General features: G+C 39.1%; 1 protein-coding gene across 1 annotated transcript in view; it reads right to left on the bottom strand.

The window, feature by feature from the left end:
• ENAH (ENAH actin regulator) overlaps window positions 1-8,269 on the bottom strand; it is a 73,804-nt gene extending 65,535 nt beyond the window's left edge. Inside the window, exon 1 of the mRNA XM_075706707.1 lies at window positions 8,193-8,269. Coding sequence (XP_075562822.1) covers window positions 8,193-8,269 — 77 coding nt within the window. The remainder of the gene's footprint in view (window positions 1-8,192) is intronic.
• Window positions 8,270-16,178: the final 7,909 nt, after the last annotated feature.

The following is a 16,178-nucleotide window of genomic DNA, read 5'->3' as shown; positions in this document are numbered from 1 at the left end:
ACACAAGAAAAACAGTAACTAACTTAAACAGGGAGAAACTGTGTTTGCCCTGGTTTCCTGGTCTCAATTCCTAGGCGATACAGCTGTCTCCCCAGTTGTTCTCTCTGCTTTGCAAAAGCTCACATTTTGATACAAAACCTGAATTTTAAGACTGGGAAGTCAACTACTATCCATTTCATGATAATAGTAATCTTAAATAAGCTAATCTGTTAAACAGTAAGATCTACAGTAAAAGAGACATATCCATGTTCACCTGAAGACCTTCTGTTCCATTACAATACCACCTACCCTCTACCCCCAAGTTTTAGAAAATACTGCATCACATCTACTAGTGATAGCAGCAAAAGATCGTATTTCCCATGAGTCCTTTCAATTTAAAGCTTTCCCAGACAGGACAATTCATACCATTCTTAAGTATATCTGCATGAACAAGCACAAATAATTATTCAACAAATCCAAACCTCTGCGTGTGAATTTCTATTTGTATTTGGGCACAAGATTTGACTCCAGAGTGGGTTAAATCTGCAGACAACATTACTCGAAAGAAAAGAGCCTATAGATTTTTATATTCTCATATGTTATATTGTACACATAATGCATTATATAAAAAAAATTCCATTGTATAAGTCTTTTATACACAATGGTATTACCAACACCACTCGGGAAGTCCCTTAAAGTTCTGAGAAAAATATCTTTTCCTTTTAGGGCAGGGAGAAAAGTAGTTACTGGCTTCCTTTACTAGAAAAACAGGAAAATAAAGTTTTCAAAATAGCAGTAACATCAAAAAAACCCTGATCTAATAAGAGTGCATTTGTTACTTTACTATCAAAACTTGAAGAGATGTTTAGACACTTTTTTCTAATATTAGTTATAATCAGATGTCAGTTATTAGATCTCCTACTCTTTAAGGAGTGTAACTCCTTAACTTTCTCTCACATTGAAAGCCCAGTATTTAACCCAAAAGTAGTGCATAGGTTACTACTACTTTGTACTTAATTTTTCTGCTAATCTTTTCTTACCTAAGTTTCTTCAGTGAATCATCACATAAGCAAATACTTCTCATGAAACTGAAATATAAATTCAGCCCAGAAAGCACCAATACAAACAGCCCAAACAGAATAGCAGCTCTAGCCAATTAAGGCTTTTATTCTGCAGTTTTAATATTAAAAGTATTAAAAATACATCAGAGGAATAAAAAGCTAGAGACCTATACTAATCACTACTTTCCAACTGAAAAAAAAATCATTGGTAAGCTCCAAGTGGAAAAAGAATATTTAAAAGCTTAACTATGTATTCCTTGACTATTTGTGCTAATAAATTATTTAGTGGAGTAACTATAATGCAAAGGTGAGTTGAAGAATGATTTTGCTCACACTAGACAATTAAGACTCCTTATCAGCATATCCATTGTTTAGGTTTGTGCTAACTGCAAGTGCCAGAAAGCTTTATCTGAACAAGGATTTTCACTAGTTCAGCTAATCCAGCAGTAATTATCAGAAAATGCTCTTTTAAAGTATAAAAGCAGTACAATCCAGCTGGCATCCCATGGGCCTCTTTCATTGTACAAGATGGCTGTTACAGAGCTAGAAGTTTAATGTGGCTTTCGTTACTCCAGATCAACCGTCCAACCATTGTATTGTCTTTCCTCTTGAGCTATAACTTCATTTTAGAAACCACATTTCCAGGCAATCTTGCATTATTTTAATCAGCATTTCAATTTATTATGTTACTGTCTATGACAGCCATTTAAGTGCTAAGATATCTTAAGCTTCATGCCACAGGACAAAGTTCTGCTATTTACAGCATTTACTGCTAGGCTAGGTTTTTCCAGTGTCATGACACCCTTCTAACAAGTACTTCAGAAGTTTAATCTTTAAACCACACAGGGAGTGTCTTGCATCTTCCCTCTTACAGAAGGTAAGAATAATCCTGCTCTTTAACCAGAGTCTTCCAGAAGATTTGCTGCATTTACTTCCCCATCAATAATCACTGGCATTAGCAGGTTCTGCTTGCAAACAAAGATTTTTGAGGCAGTTTTGGTTTTTTCATTTGTTTTTTGGGTGGGTTTTTCCTGTTTGGTTGGTTTTGGTTTGATTTGGGTTTGGTGGTTTTTTTTTTTGGGGGGGGGGGGGGGGGGTATTTTTAATTCAGGCTACAGTCATATACTACTATGCTATACTATACATCACTTTGATAACACCAGCTACACACTTAACAAGACTTGGTTATCTTCAGTTGTTACCTGCCCCACAAAACCACTCTTAGGTAAGTGTTGCACAAGACAAGGGGCTTAACACAATATTGCATTTTCAGACTAGCTAAGCATTCATATTCTAGAATATATTATGTGATCAGCTGCAAACTTAAGGTAAGCAAACAAAAACAGGCAGACTGCACTACCAACCACAAATGCGTATTTTGTGGGGAGACACAGAGAAAAGAGAAGAAGTTTTATTATTAGTTTTATGCTGTATGTGGGCATATGCTACAGACACAGTTCAGTTAGTCAGTCTCTGATATAGTATAATACATTTTCTGTTTATGCATATTCAAGTGTCCAAATGCACTTTTTAAAAAGCATGTGATTAAGTATTACAGTAAAATTTGGTTAATGTAACATGAAACAAAGTCAACAGAACTTAGTTTACACTTCTGTATGCATAAAATTAAAAGGTAATGTTCCAGAAAACACTAACCAGTTTATTATAGACTTTAGAAAATTATATACATTAAACTTTTTTCCATATTGACCTTTTTTCTCCCCTACATCAGCATGTTAGTTGTGGGGGTTTTGTTTTGTTTTTAAAGTTTATCACTGTCTTTAAAAGGAAAAAGGTAAACTGCTTGTTCTCCCTCCTCCTCTGTACAAAGGACAGCATTCACTGCATCTACGAAGTACCTACAGACCGAGCCATTTGTTTTGGAAAAAAAAACTCCCAAAGGCTATCAAGCAAGACTGTTGAGATAAAGCCTTTCAAGACTTACATCAGTGTTTCCCAGACGCTACGTGTACCGGTAAGTGCAGACTAATCATATTTTGTCAGACTGCACACTACTTCTGAATCCATCTACCAGCATGCCAGTGAGGATAATGTAAGCATAAACTATTAGAAGCACATGCTACTCCATGCAGCTCTGCTGCTTCTGCATCCTCACGCAAGTTGCTTCAGAAGTGCTTCATGGCTTTTTACAAAATTAAAATTAAGACAAATGGACTCACATGAAGCAAAAACAAGCAGGGGGTACTCAAGGTTCTGATTGCCAGCAGTGAGCGAACAAAGCCGAAAGCTACAGAAAGGCTGTTTCAGACCGTAGGAGAAAGGAAGCCCCGGCAAACTGGCTAGCTACCCCGTCAGCACAATCCACTGAATAATCCAAAGTTCTGGTTTGGTTTAGAAACCAGTTACTTCAGCTTTTATTCCAGCAATCAAAGGCTGCCAGTGACCTAGGCAGCCTAATCAAATCCAGGCCTCGTTAAAAACAGTAGTTTGAATGTCAGTAGCTGTTTTTCTTACAGTACTTAGACTAACAGCATGATCTGTACTCAAAGAGGACACAGTGTATTTAAATCTAGATATGGCAACACAGCTCCCTCCACTAGCAAGGACATCAGGCAGTGTTCTTTAACAACTAGGATCCGTTAAATGAAGTAGACACACGTGTAGATGCTCACAGGAGCAAGAATCCTCAAAGAAAAATCCCCAAACCAACACAAAAAGCCCAAAACTTTGATAGTCACTTAAAAAAAAAAAATCCAAATGAAAAAATATAATAATAAGCACAAGCATGCAGTCTTACCTCTTCAGGCCTAACAATGGTCAGAAAAAAAAAAATTAAGTCAATACATTTTAAGTGAGCATTGAAAGCAACTGGAAAAGTCTGGGCATGGACCAAATACTATTCACAATTCCTCACAAAACACAGCATACAGTGGGACCCACCATGAGCACCAGTCTTTCCTTCACCTCAACAGCTAAAGGAACAGTCAGAAAAGCCTTCAAAGGGGTGAGGCAGCATCCTGAACTACCCAGAACTACTGTTCCGTCAGGCAAAGATGTTCAGTTTATGGGGCAGACTCATGAAAACACAAATGAAGTTTTTTTATATAGCAGCATAAGCCAATAGGGAATACCTTTATACAAAGTTAAAAAAAAAAAGAATTGTATAAAAAACAGATGTATAAACCAAAGGTTCTTCACCTCTATTAAGTAACCAGCATTCATACTGTAAGATCTAGAGATGTTAACACTGGCTTAGCCAAAACAATTCAAATAGTATCATTACTGCCAAGAGCAAGAACTTCCTATTAAGACGTAAATCTACCCCAAAGTATGAAAAACACGCTCAAAAAAACCTAGATTCCCAGTTATCTGTAGAATGTAAGATTTAGCACTTTACAACCTTTTCTGTGACAAATCTGTGGATGAGCAGCTTGTCATGAAATAGTGCATTTGGAAAAAAAAAGTTTTAACTGCTAGTGGTCATTTGGGAACTGTTTGTAATAATCTGGCTCAGGTAACACAGGCACATACCAGACTATATGCAAAGTACCACCTTGCCACCAGGAAGGACAAGAGATCACACAGAAGAGACAGGCACTACTTTTCATCATTACCCAACCTACCTGGGCGGGGGGGAACACTGCACACTAAGTATATGGTTTTATATAGTTTTGCTATCTAAAACATTACAATATAAATAATTAGTAAAAGGGAGGTAGATGTAAAATGTAAAGGATAAGGAAAAACTAACTTCAATTAGCTTTCTAAAAACATGAGCACAAAGTGGTACGCTTTGCACTACAGCAGACACACAAATCGGGAAAACACTGGGAAGGCAGAAGTGCATCAAAAGAAGACATGGGGGTTACAAAATAAAAGGGCAAACCATGCAATGCAGAGGAGAAAAACTTGGAACGTACTAACAACCTCCTCCATAAACAAGAATGAGCAACAGGAAAATTCCCCTAACAGTAACAGCAATGAAATACTAGAACAGACTACTTAGAAGTATGGTGAAATCTCACGGTAGATCCTGAAAAAGTTGGACATGTCAAGATAAGTTTATTTGATTCTTGCTCCTCCTCTCGGTATTTTAGGAGTGCCCCTGTGCATAGGCAGCCCTTGAGCCTTGCCAGAGTGTGCCAGAGCACACTTCCAGGCAGAACTGCAAGCACCCCTTTCTGACACCCCTGCGGGGAGGGCCAGAACCCCATTGTACGGATCCCCCCGGGGGAGCGATGCAAGGCAGCGCCTTTGCCGCCCCAGCACACTCGGCTCGCAGGTATCTGCTGCAGCTGAACCCTGCCACAGAAGAGGCCGGCGCTGGCTCTACGCAAAGTAAGGCCAAGATCCAGCAGTTACTAAATGTATTGCAGCACTTAGTAGGTGCCGATTTTATTGTCTTCAGATCAGCAGGCTGCTGTTTCAGAAGATATGGAGTAAGAATCAATCGGCCAAACGAATCTGGCTCAGGTGTTCCCAGACCATGGCTCTGGTCCCATGTCTGAGAAGCACCCAAGGAGCATGCATAACTTTATTAGGACCTGAAGCTACAGCTCAACTAATCTGTAATTAAGGCACCAGCTGGTGGCCCAAAACACCATGCTGTGTCATTTGAGCCTCTGCATCACAGCCCTCAGTATCTGTGGCAGTAAAAAACCCAGATGCCCGGAATATCCCAAGTTCCTTTAGCATTTGAAAGACAAAGTTAAATGTAAGAAACTAAGGATCTAAACACTCGCACTTATGTTAGTAGTTTAGGAAATGGAAGAGAGTCTTCTCAAACACCACCTACTGAATTCAGAATACCTCATCAACACAAGTGAGACACAGCTTTATATCCTTAGAAATGTTCTTGCTGTTTTCTCTCACCCTTCTCCAGTTGATTTGTATTTGGCTTATCTGCCCAGGATAAACAGTCCCTCAAATGCAGTCGTGTCTAGAAATGTTCCTGGTAAATTATGAGTTGGCACCTGATTAATTCTGAGTCCCAGGATAGTAAGTTACGGAATGAGATCTTTATGGTTAAAGCAGAATGTTCTGCCTCCTTAGATACACCTTCCACAAGCTACACCGAAGACTTTCAGGGCTGCTAACAAATAAACAACCTCTCGCCCTAAAAAAGAGGGCAGTACTATTTGCATAATAATGGCCCTAATTAAGTGATTCCCATATGCTGATGGAGAGACTAAATTGTATGTTGTCAAGGTCAAAAAGCAGCATTTGTCCTAAAGATTTCAGAGAAGTTACCAGAGACAAATGTTCTCATTCCAAGTTTCAAATATTACATATGATAGCACATGTAGACATAACTTCTCTGGGAGGAAGAAACAAAACAGAAATCCTGCCTTTACCTTCATAGGAGGCATTCACATTACTATTCTGAGAACCAGGAGATATTCCATACAGCACTATAATATATCCTTATGGATGGCCTTCACAAACGATGAGAGATCGGGAAAGGAGAAAAGTGAGGATGAATAATCAACATCAAGTGTTATCTGTCTTTATAGTTTCTAGAACCCATTAGCCTTTAGCAGTAATCTTCCTTAAAATGAAACAACCAATCCCTAAATAGTCTAGGAACAGACACTTAGTTGCAGGTCCCAACAATTTTTAATACAGTAAAACTGATCATTTTGTGTTTACTATTATTCTACTTAAGTTTCTGTTGTTTCAGATTATAAAGGTGTCTGGTGAAACTCATTCCACTGCTGTTACTCAAATTTTGTTTGTTCCAGCTGATTTAAAAAAGAAAAAAAAAAAAAAAATCAAGTTTTTCCCTCAAACAGTCTGGATCTTTATCTGCTTCTTTTAAAAGTTCTGGGGTATAGATGGTTCCCAAATTCTTAAGCATGTAGAGCTTCTCTTCACATGTAGTGCACTGTCAACTTTGCTACCAAAATGCTCAAAACGCTCTGTTCTACCTGAGGTGTTCTAGAAACCCAAGGATGTTAGCCAGCACAAACATCTACAGGCGCCTGGCAATTGCAACTATGGCAATTTAGTATCTGTTCACCACCCTACCAGAGGTGTCTCTGCAGCACAGCTGCAGAAGCATACATGCATTAGCTTCTCAGATGCTGCAGTCCATATTTAAGTCTAATTTAACTTCTGTTATCCATAACTTCAGAAGTTTATCCTCTAGCTGCTACTACTGCCATAGCAATAAGTAACAACAAATGCTTGAGCAATGAATCTTACCACTGTCCCTGAGAAACCAGGCATCGGTTCTCCTCTGAAATCCTACAGCATTTGGATAAATTCTAACACCTTGGGACAACTCTGATAATTCCATTCAAACAACTGACTGCTGAAGGTTGAATAACTATTAACTCGCTCTCCCTAAAAAAAGTTTGAGCATTTTCGTTTGTGGTATTTGGTGATGGTTCTGAAATCTGCTGTTTACTCTACAAAGCTCCAGCCACTGTGACAATGACCTTTCATGCTAGGTGCATAAATATTTTTTAAAGGATGAAAAGGAAATGCAGAATCTTCTGTTTTTTGTTATAATTGGTCTGAATCTGTCTGCAAGAAAACAGAGAAGAAAATTGTGTAGGAAAGTTTGCATAGATGTTCTTTGTCCTAGAATCAGGTTGGTGCTATCCATGCTCTCCTTTTGTATACAAAATCATGTTTTTTAGAAATACTGGCTAATGGAAGCTTACACAGACTTAAATCTTGCATATAACAGCAATAGTTGCAGTCAAAGATATGTACAGCAAATTTATGTTTTTTAAAGTTCTGACTCCAGCATATATGGAGAGGTTACATTTTTAACAAATTGAATTAAAAAGAAAAAACTGTCAGAAGGTACACAAGGTCTGTTTGCAGAATGCCTGCTCAAATTCTTGCTCTGTGCACGTCATTTGACTGAAAGTGCAATCTAAAAGACAACAGGTCCTCATTTTTCGCATACCGATTTTTAGCTTGAATCAGTGAATACATTGTCTGAGTTTGCATGACCATAGCTGTAATGGGAAAATATATCTTTAAATTAAGAAACAAAGAAAATTCTATCTTCAAACTTTCAGAAGTACTTCATATATTTTTTGATATCATAACATCACTTGTTATTCTAAAGCAGTCTGCAGTCTTAAAAACTATACAACTTTGCCAGGGAAAAACTGCCTTATAAAGCCCCACATTCTTGATTCTGAGACTAAAATAACTTTCCATAAAGTCCTATACCTTAAAGAGTTGCACTCAATTTCTGATGTCTCTGAAGCTTCTTTATGATCAGAAGCCAAAGCATTGATTTCTACCATCGTACCATGTTTCATATAGTTTTTAAGTGGTATCTACTCAAACAGTAAGTTATTGCAGAATCCACCTAAACTTTTCCTAACAGCTAGGCTAAGCAGCCTGGGTGGGGCAGCACTTGTGACTGAAGGCTCCCTCCAGACCCCTTCTCCGGTTGATAACAAGCCTGCTAACAGCTAAGAACACTTACAAAGGAGAATTTCAATACACCAGCACTCTCTCTGAAGAGAAAGCCATAGCATGAAATTAATATGTACTGTAATGATTAGTACTGTAGCCTAGGTTTAGTTTACCTGATGTAGCCTAGATTTAATTCACTTGAAATCTCTATACTTACAACATTTAGCTACCAATCCCACCAATTTGATTGTTATTGGAAAAATATTTCTTCTTGCTTAACACTTTTTGTTCAGTTTGTTTTCTCTACACCAATGTAGAGTCACAACAGCCAAGAAATGCTTTTCTTTGCAAGATTTATGGGGCAACAACAGCCAGAATCATGTCCATTCTTCATCAATATTCAATTTTGGGTACTCCAGCAATAAAACTCAAACCAAATGATTCAATTATAATAGCAAGTTGCTATAAACAGAATTTCATTACCAATTTATTGTCACTACAATAGTAGGAGGAGGAATTTCAATTTATTGCAGTATTTTTTGTATTTTAATCTAGGTTATGGTATTATACATGCATATGAAAACAATTACCAGAACAAACATTTATAGTACATTCTTTTTTAAGTACAGTCTTTTTTAATAAGACCAACCAGACCAAACCTTGAATACCTTTTCAGTCAAGAAGTTGGATTTCCCAGGAAAAAAAAAAACCAAACAAAAAAACACCAAACCACACACCAAAAAGGCCCCACATGTAAAAAGAAGCTACATTCAAAACATCCAAGTATACTTTAAATTTTGCAGCTAGCTGCCTGCAAAAATACTGCAGAGAAACAAAATAGTTAAATGCAAAGCTAGACATCTTAATTGGATCGAAGAGAGAATTCATTAAGCTCAAAACAGTTTTTAAAGGAAAGACAAGGCAGAGTTTTGATGTAGTAGAAAATACAGTTCTCAAGCTATTTATAAAGGCATCTCATTGTGATCAACATATATGCTTACTAGGTACTACCTCTTTGTAATTCTAATATACAAGACAAGTAAGGCCTTTTCTGCATCGTTCACTGTTCCAAAACATCCAAAAGAACCTAGTTTGGCTGAAATTTAAATTATATAACCTCCGCTTCTTTCAACAGGAGCTTTACAAGCGTAAATAAAGACAGCTTTTGGTCCTGATGTGGAAACTTAATTGAATTTTGAATGAACTAGAACACAACTACAGTTTCTTACACACAGCTACATTCATTCTTTACAGCTAGCAACTGTCAGACAAGAATATGAATTTTGATGCAAGTAAATATACCCAAAGCCCAGCAACAAAATTGGCACCTTCCATCACTGAAATACTACTCCTGTTTATAGCAACGGAGGATATGAGAGAAATCAAGCCCAAAACCTTCATTAGTGTCACAGTAAGACTTAAAACATCCATAAACCATTAATTTATGTTAAAATTTCCAGAAGAACCCTAAGTTCATGATATACAAACTATGTGTGGTGGGTTGAGCCTGGCTGGATGCCAAGCGCCCACCAAAGCTGCTCTATCGCTCCCCTTCTCAACTGGACAGGGGAGAGAAAATATAACAAAAAGCTCATGGGTCGAGATAAGGACAAGGAGAGATCACTCAGCAATTACCACCACGGGCAAAACAGACTTGACTGGGGGAAAATCGGTTTAATTTATTACCAGTCAAAACTGAGTAGGGTAATGAAACAAAAAAGAAAAAAAAAGAAAGAAAACGAACCAAACAAAAAAAAACCCCACCACCAAATCTTAAAACACTTTCCCCCCACCCCTCCCTTCTTCCCAAGCTCAACTTCACTCCCGATTTTCTCTACCTCCTCCCCCGAGCGGCACAGGGGGATGGGGAGCTGGGGTTGTGGTCAGTTCGCCACACATTGTCTCTGCCGCTCCTTCCTCCTCAGGGGAGGACTCCTCACACCCTTCCCCTGCTCCAGCGTGGGGTCCCTCCCACAGGAGACAGTCCTCCATGAACTTCTCCAATGTGGGTCCTTCCCACAGGCTACATACAGTTCTTCACGAACTGCTCCAGCGTGGGTCCCTTCCATGGGGTGCAGTCCTTCAGGAGCAGGCTGCTCCAGCGTGGGTCCCCCGCGGGGTCCCAAGTCCTGCCAGCAAACCTGCTCCAGGCGTGGGCTCCTCTCTCTCCACAGGTCCTGCCAGGAGCCTACTCCAGCGCAGGCTTCCCACATGGTCACAGCCTCCTTGGGGCACATCCCCCTGCTCCGACGTGGGATCCTCCCCCGGCTGCAGGCAGATATCTGCTCCACCGTGGACCTCCATGGCTGCAGGGGCACAGCCTGCCTCACCATGGTCTGCACCACGGGCTGCAGGGGAATCTCTGCTCCAGCGCCTGGAGCACCTCCTCCCCTCCTTCTCCACCGACCTTGGTGTCTGCAGAATCGTTCCTCTCACATATTCTCACTCCTCACTCCAGCTGCAGTTTGTGTCCCCATGGTTTTCGGCTTTTTTTTGGGCGTGTCCCCCCCATCCCCTGCTTCTTAAATATGTTATCCCAGAGGCGCTGCCACCGTTGCTGATGGGCTCGGCCTTGGCCAGCACAGGTCCGTCTTGGAGCCAAGCAGGCATTGGCTCTATCGGACATAGGGGAAGCTTCTGGCAGCTTCTTACAGAAGCCACCCCTGTGCCTGTAAGCACCCCTGCTACCAAAACCTTGCCATGCAAACCCAATATACTATGCCAACCCACAAATATAAGCAGCAAAAATGTAATAGCCACCATACAACTTTAAAGCAGAGTCATTTCAAGCATTTCACTAGATTTTAAATGTGATATTCTACACGGTGGGGTTTCCTTCCAGGCAATAAATACTTACACTGGAAACCTCAAGTGTCAAGTAAAACACTTCTATCAAAGTCACACTATACAGAGTGCTGCCACCATAACTATCTTCTGAGGTCACCATGTTTTCTCCAGTTTGGTTTTACAGCTCTCATAAGGAGATAGAGGAAAGGAATGTGGAAGAGTCAACTGATACTACTACATCATAAAAATTTACTGAGGTTTTTCCCTGACCTACAAGGGATCTGTGAATTTAAAGTTTAAGAAGGTCTGTGAATTTAAAGTTTAAGAAGACTTAGTACTAGCATTTCTGGATTGCAGGTCTAAACTTGCAAATTTAATATTCCTCTATAACATAGGATTTCTACTTCAGTTTTCCATGTTTTGCGCTATACACAGCTACCTAGGTATAGTTTAAAAAAAAAAAAAAAAAGAAAGAAAAACAAGCAAAACTATACTGACCTGTAATACAAGTAACGAATGAGGTACAGCAGCAGGACAGTGACCTGAAGCAATAGCTGCAAGGAAGCCCTGCTCTTGCAGTGTAAGTCATACACAGGAGCTGTACAAGTTTCAAGCTCTTCCCTCCAGCCATAAAAATTATGCAACATGTACTGCCTCTGTGCTATATACACAAAGAATACTTTTATAGAAACAGTTTCATAAAAATATTACAAACTGCTAGAGCAGTCACTAAAGTAACCTGTCAAAAACTCGTCAAAATGTTTAGAAAGATCTTTCCTTACTACTGCAGACCTTTATTTGCTAAAAGGAATAAATTGGAAGGTGCTATCTGGATAGTCCAAACTATTTGATCTGCATATCCACTTAATCCACACTGAGGGACATTAACAATGCCCTTTTGGCCTTACAGTAGCACAAGCAACGTGATTGCTCTTCCTTTTCATTTCACTTGCAAAGAAATAAATTCCCTATACTGTACTACGTACCATAAAACAGACTGCTTAACAGAAGCAGAACAATGAGGGGAAAAAGTGAAGCCAGTTGCCAAATCTGAACTTTTGATTTGACTTGAGGTTAAAAAGTTACAAAGACAGTGAATTTCTGGAGTTTGTTGCTACAAGAAGTTATGGAGGCAGATAAGATCAGCAAGCTAAAAAGGGATAAGAAGAATTAATAGATAACAGGTTCTTTAAAAAATAATAAAAGGAATCAACAGGCATGTTCCAAAACATCTCAAATCAGACAATGGATTTTAGGATGCTGGCAGAACGGGGGGTAAAGGGATCGCTAAGTGGCTGCAGGTAGTTTCTTCCAAGCAGTTTCTCCTATTGCTACTCTCCAGGACAGAGTATGGGACTAGATTGACCATTGGTCTGCCCCAACAGGATGCCTCTCTCATTTTTAATGCTACTCTGATATTGGAATCTCTCTAGTTCACATAAAACCTAACTCCTTCCATGGGCAGGGAATCTCGAACTCTGAAATTTACCTTCTTTGAATTATACATCCTGTTTTCTTTGTTATCAAGGGAGTTACATCTAAGATAGGAAGCAAAGCCTTTTAGATTAAGAGTCATTTTCTATTGTTTTACATAGTCAGAAGGAAGTCCCCGTTTAAATAAACAGCCACACTGCCCAGAGATCAACACTAGGGAAATCTTTGCAAGCTTTCTTTTTTTAATCTGACATTAATTTTAGATATAACAGCTTTTAAACCTGTTTGCATGATTTCACAGGTAATCTATTGCTACGCTACTTTTGATATATTCTTATCTAATATTTCATAACAAAACACTCAACCTAAATCAAGTCCCTAAAAGCCCTTAGTTAGCAAACAACATCAGAAAAGCATTGCTACATGCCCCTCTTATCACATGTAAGAAATTTAAAAAGACAATATGCTGAAGTACAATGCAGACTAAGACTGAATTTTAGACAACGAACTGTGTGCGCTCCACGATGAAACTGTGAAGGGTTCAGTATCCAGATTTTACACTGAAGAAGAGATGATGATCTATTCTGCAACAGGCAACAGCAAAGAAGCATGCATATGTGGGTTAGTGACACTGTTGTATTTATAGGGTAGATGTGAACAATCTTGTCCTCATTACTATCACACACACACAAACACATGGTGTTTAATCTCCATGGCAAGGAATTATCCAGGAAAAGGGCTTATACTTCCAAAAGACTCTAAACTGAACAGGAAAGCTGAACCCAGTGAACTTTATAGGCTTCTAGAGATATACTGCCTGCAGTCCTCCTAAGAATTTAAAAGCAAAACCAACCACATAAGTTATGCTCTCCCACATCTCGGCTCCCCCACAGCTACTAAAAGGATGGGAAGTCTGCCAACACTATCACCTTTAACTACTCAAGACCGATACAGCAGTGCAGCAGGTCAGGCTAGACAACGTCAAAAGAGAAAAACAACTCCTGCTCTTGCTTCAGCAGGAGAGCTAACAATAGATGCAGTGCATTCCACGGATCAAGTAGAGCTGCAAATAATCCCAGCATTTTTCGCCATGGTCACCCAGAGTACACAGGCTATGTCACTGAAGTTCTCCCCAAACTGGGGAAATACTGCGGGAAGTCTTGGGGCTTCTGTAGCCTGCAGCCACTTTTTTAAATGGCTTTTTAAAATTCTAATCTCTGAAGATGAGTGTAAGCAAATAGATTCTAAAGTGGCTTGAGCTGACCAAGCCTTGCCTAAATTGTAGATCAAGACATTCTAAAGCTAGGAAACAAAAGCTCCCATTTTGGACAAGAACCTGTTTTGCAAATAAGACATGTCAAAGAAATTTACAAAATGCAAACTAAATTTAGGCTTGATAGTTCAGCTGAAGTTTGTCCAGTTAATCCCAATCATAGAAAAAAAAAAAAAAAATCAAAGATCTTTATAAGAATAAAACAGCATTTTTAAAAGTAGTTTTAATTGGCATCACAAAAAAATAATGTTCAATTAACTTCAAAACTCTTAAAACAAGAATAATAGCAAAAAAGCAGACCTACAGTTTTAGACATAAAATATGATTCTGCTTCTAATGTCCACAAAGCTCACAGCAAACTACAATTTTAGCAAGTGCTAGACATCGCTCATCAGCATTTACTGAAGTTTAGACAAAGCACAGATCAGAAAAAGCTTCATAAACAACATTTATTTTGACCAAGCATAATTAAGTTCCAAAACCCTGAACTGAGCTACGTTATTGAGGTAAAACACAGAAAACAAGGAGAACGGCTATATGCATTAACACAAGTTCGAAAATTCCGCTACCAATCAAGTCCTCTTTACTCTATTGAATTTTTTGGTAGCAGCTCCATGACCTCTGGGCTACAAACCCAAGCTATAAAGATTGCCTTGTGGATGTTCTCCTGATCATCCCATCTACAGGTACCTGTAACCCTACAGTAATCGGCTGGAAAGCGCACTTGGCAGGTTGAGCCAACAGAAAGGCATTAACTGCCAAGTGAACAGAGAAAGCATTTGTTTCATTAAGAACTCCACCGACACAGGTTTAAAACGCAAGTATCTATTTCAGATTTTCATTTGTGCCTTTGCTGGCCCCACTAGTCCAGATGTACAGGTGGGAGTGAAAAGCAGCTCTCATTTTTTGAAAGGAACATGATGCCACTGCTAAGAAAAATGGTCACTTACCTTGCACCTCTGGATTTTACTTAGTACAGTAACGTGAATTCTTTCAGTATATGCATTCGCTAGAGCTGGATAAAAAGACTGGACACTCTCCCCACTCCCATTCCCTTTTTGATCTGTTCTTCAGTATTATCTATAAAGCGTTTTAAGCCTAACATCCGATAGGGAGACAAGCAGCATGAAGTTACTCACTAAAACCTGAAGATACTCAGCCGTGTACAGCAGATTAAAGGAACTCCATGAAAAGACCACAACTACAAATAGTAGCTCGTTGCAACACAAAAGGAAAGCAAAATGAAAAGGCTTCCACATTTTTGAGCAATTTTGCAAACAGAAGTTGTCACACTGACAATTTTTAATGAAAATTCAGGTAGTTTCCAGCAGTAATCCATGATTACCAGTTTAAGAGCTTATCCCCTAAGTGTACCAACTAGCTACACAGAAAACCAGTATTTGATAACACTGTGTAGCAGTATTTCCAACACTTTCAGGCTGCTATGAAACACAAATAAGCCATGTACAAAGAAGGCAAACTGCGCCTATATTTTCAGGTAGTATTTTTGCTAGGTGCAGAAGCCATGACTACTGCTAATTACATCTCAGCAAAATTAACTCTCATGGTACAAAACAAAACAGCTTCAATCGGAGATTTATTTTCAAGTAAAACATTTTGCTCTAAAAACAATTAGCTTGAACATACTGACTATAAGTCACAAAATATTCGCTACTGTGCTAGACTTCCTTGAAGGTTTTTAAACTATGTAGATTCTGTTATGACAATATACCTCATTCTGATGAAAACATGGAGTTTCTCCTGAAAGTCAGAGCAAGTTCAAGCATTTTAGATTCAGTACAGAACTCAGCTACAATCCACTGCAGCAAACAACAGCCTGGGTCAAAATGAAAGGATTTTAATCAGGCGGCTGTGACACACGGGTACCACGGGTAAGGGAACAAATCTGAAGCATACTGCAGTTGTGTAACCATAGCAAGACAAGAGTTTATGGTAAAAAGAGGGTTATTCCTGCAAAACCAACCTACTCCCCTCTTTTAGGTTATTGTCAGTACACTGTAGCTCAACAGCTTACCCCATAAACTGTTACACCCTTGGATCCCAAGAGGGTAATCCTTCTTGATGTGATGCCTTGAACATTACCGGGGAATCTCATACCATTCTTGCTCTTTACGCTACAGTCTTTTCTCTGCAATACTATCAGTGATGCTAGCAATGGATTGCTCCGTACTGCTTTTTACAAAACTCATGTTCTCAACTGTGTAAAAATTTGCAAGCTTCAACCATAACAGATGACTTTTGTATACTTTGTGTCTGCATTTACAATATGGATTTTTTCA

The sequence above is a fragment of the Pelecanus crispus genome, chromosome 3 (genome assembly GCF_030463565.1).
Source record: "Pelecanus crispus isolate bPelCri1 chromosome 3, bPelCri1.pri, whole genome shotgun sequence".
In the NCBI taxonomy this organism is placed as follows: domain Eukaryota; kingdom Metazoa; phylum Chordata; class Aves; order Pelecaniformes; family Pelecanidae; genus Pelecanus; species Pelecanus crispus.
This window is presented reverse-complemented; position numbering and strand designations above follow the sequence as displayed.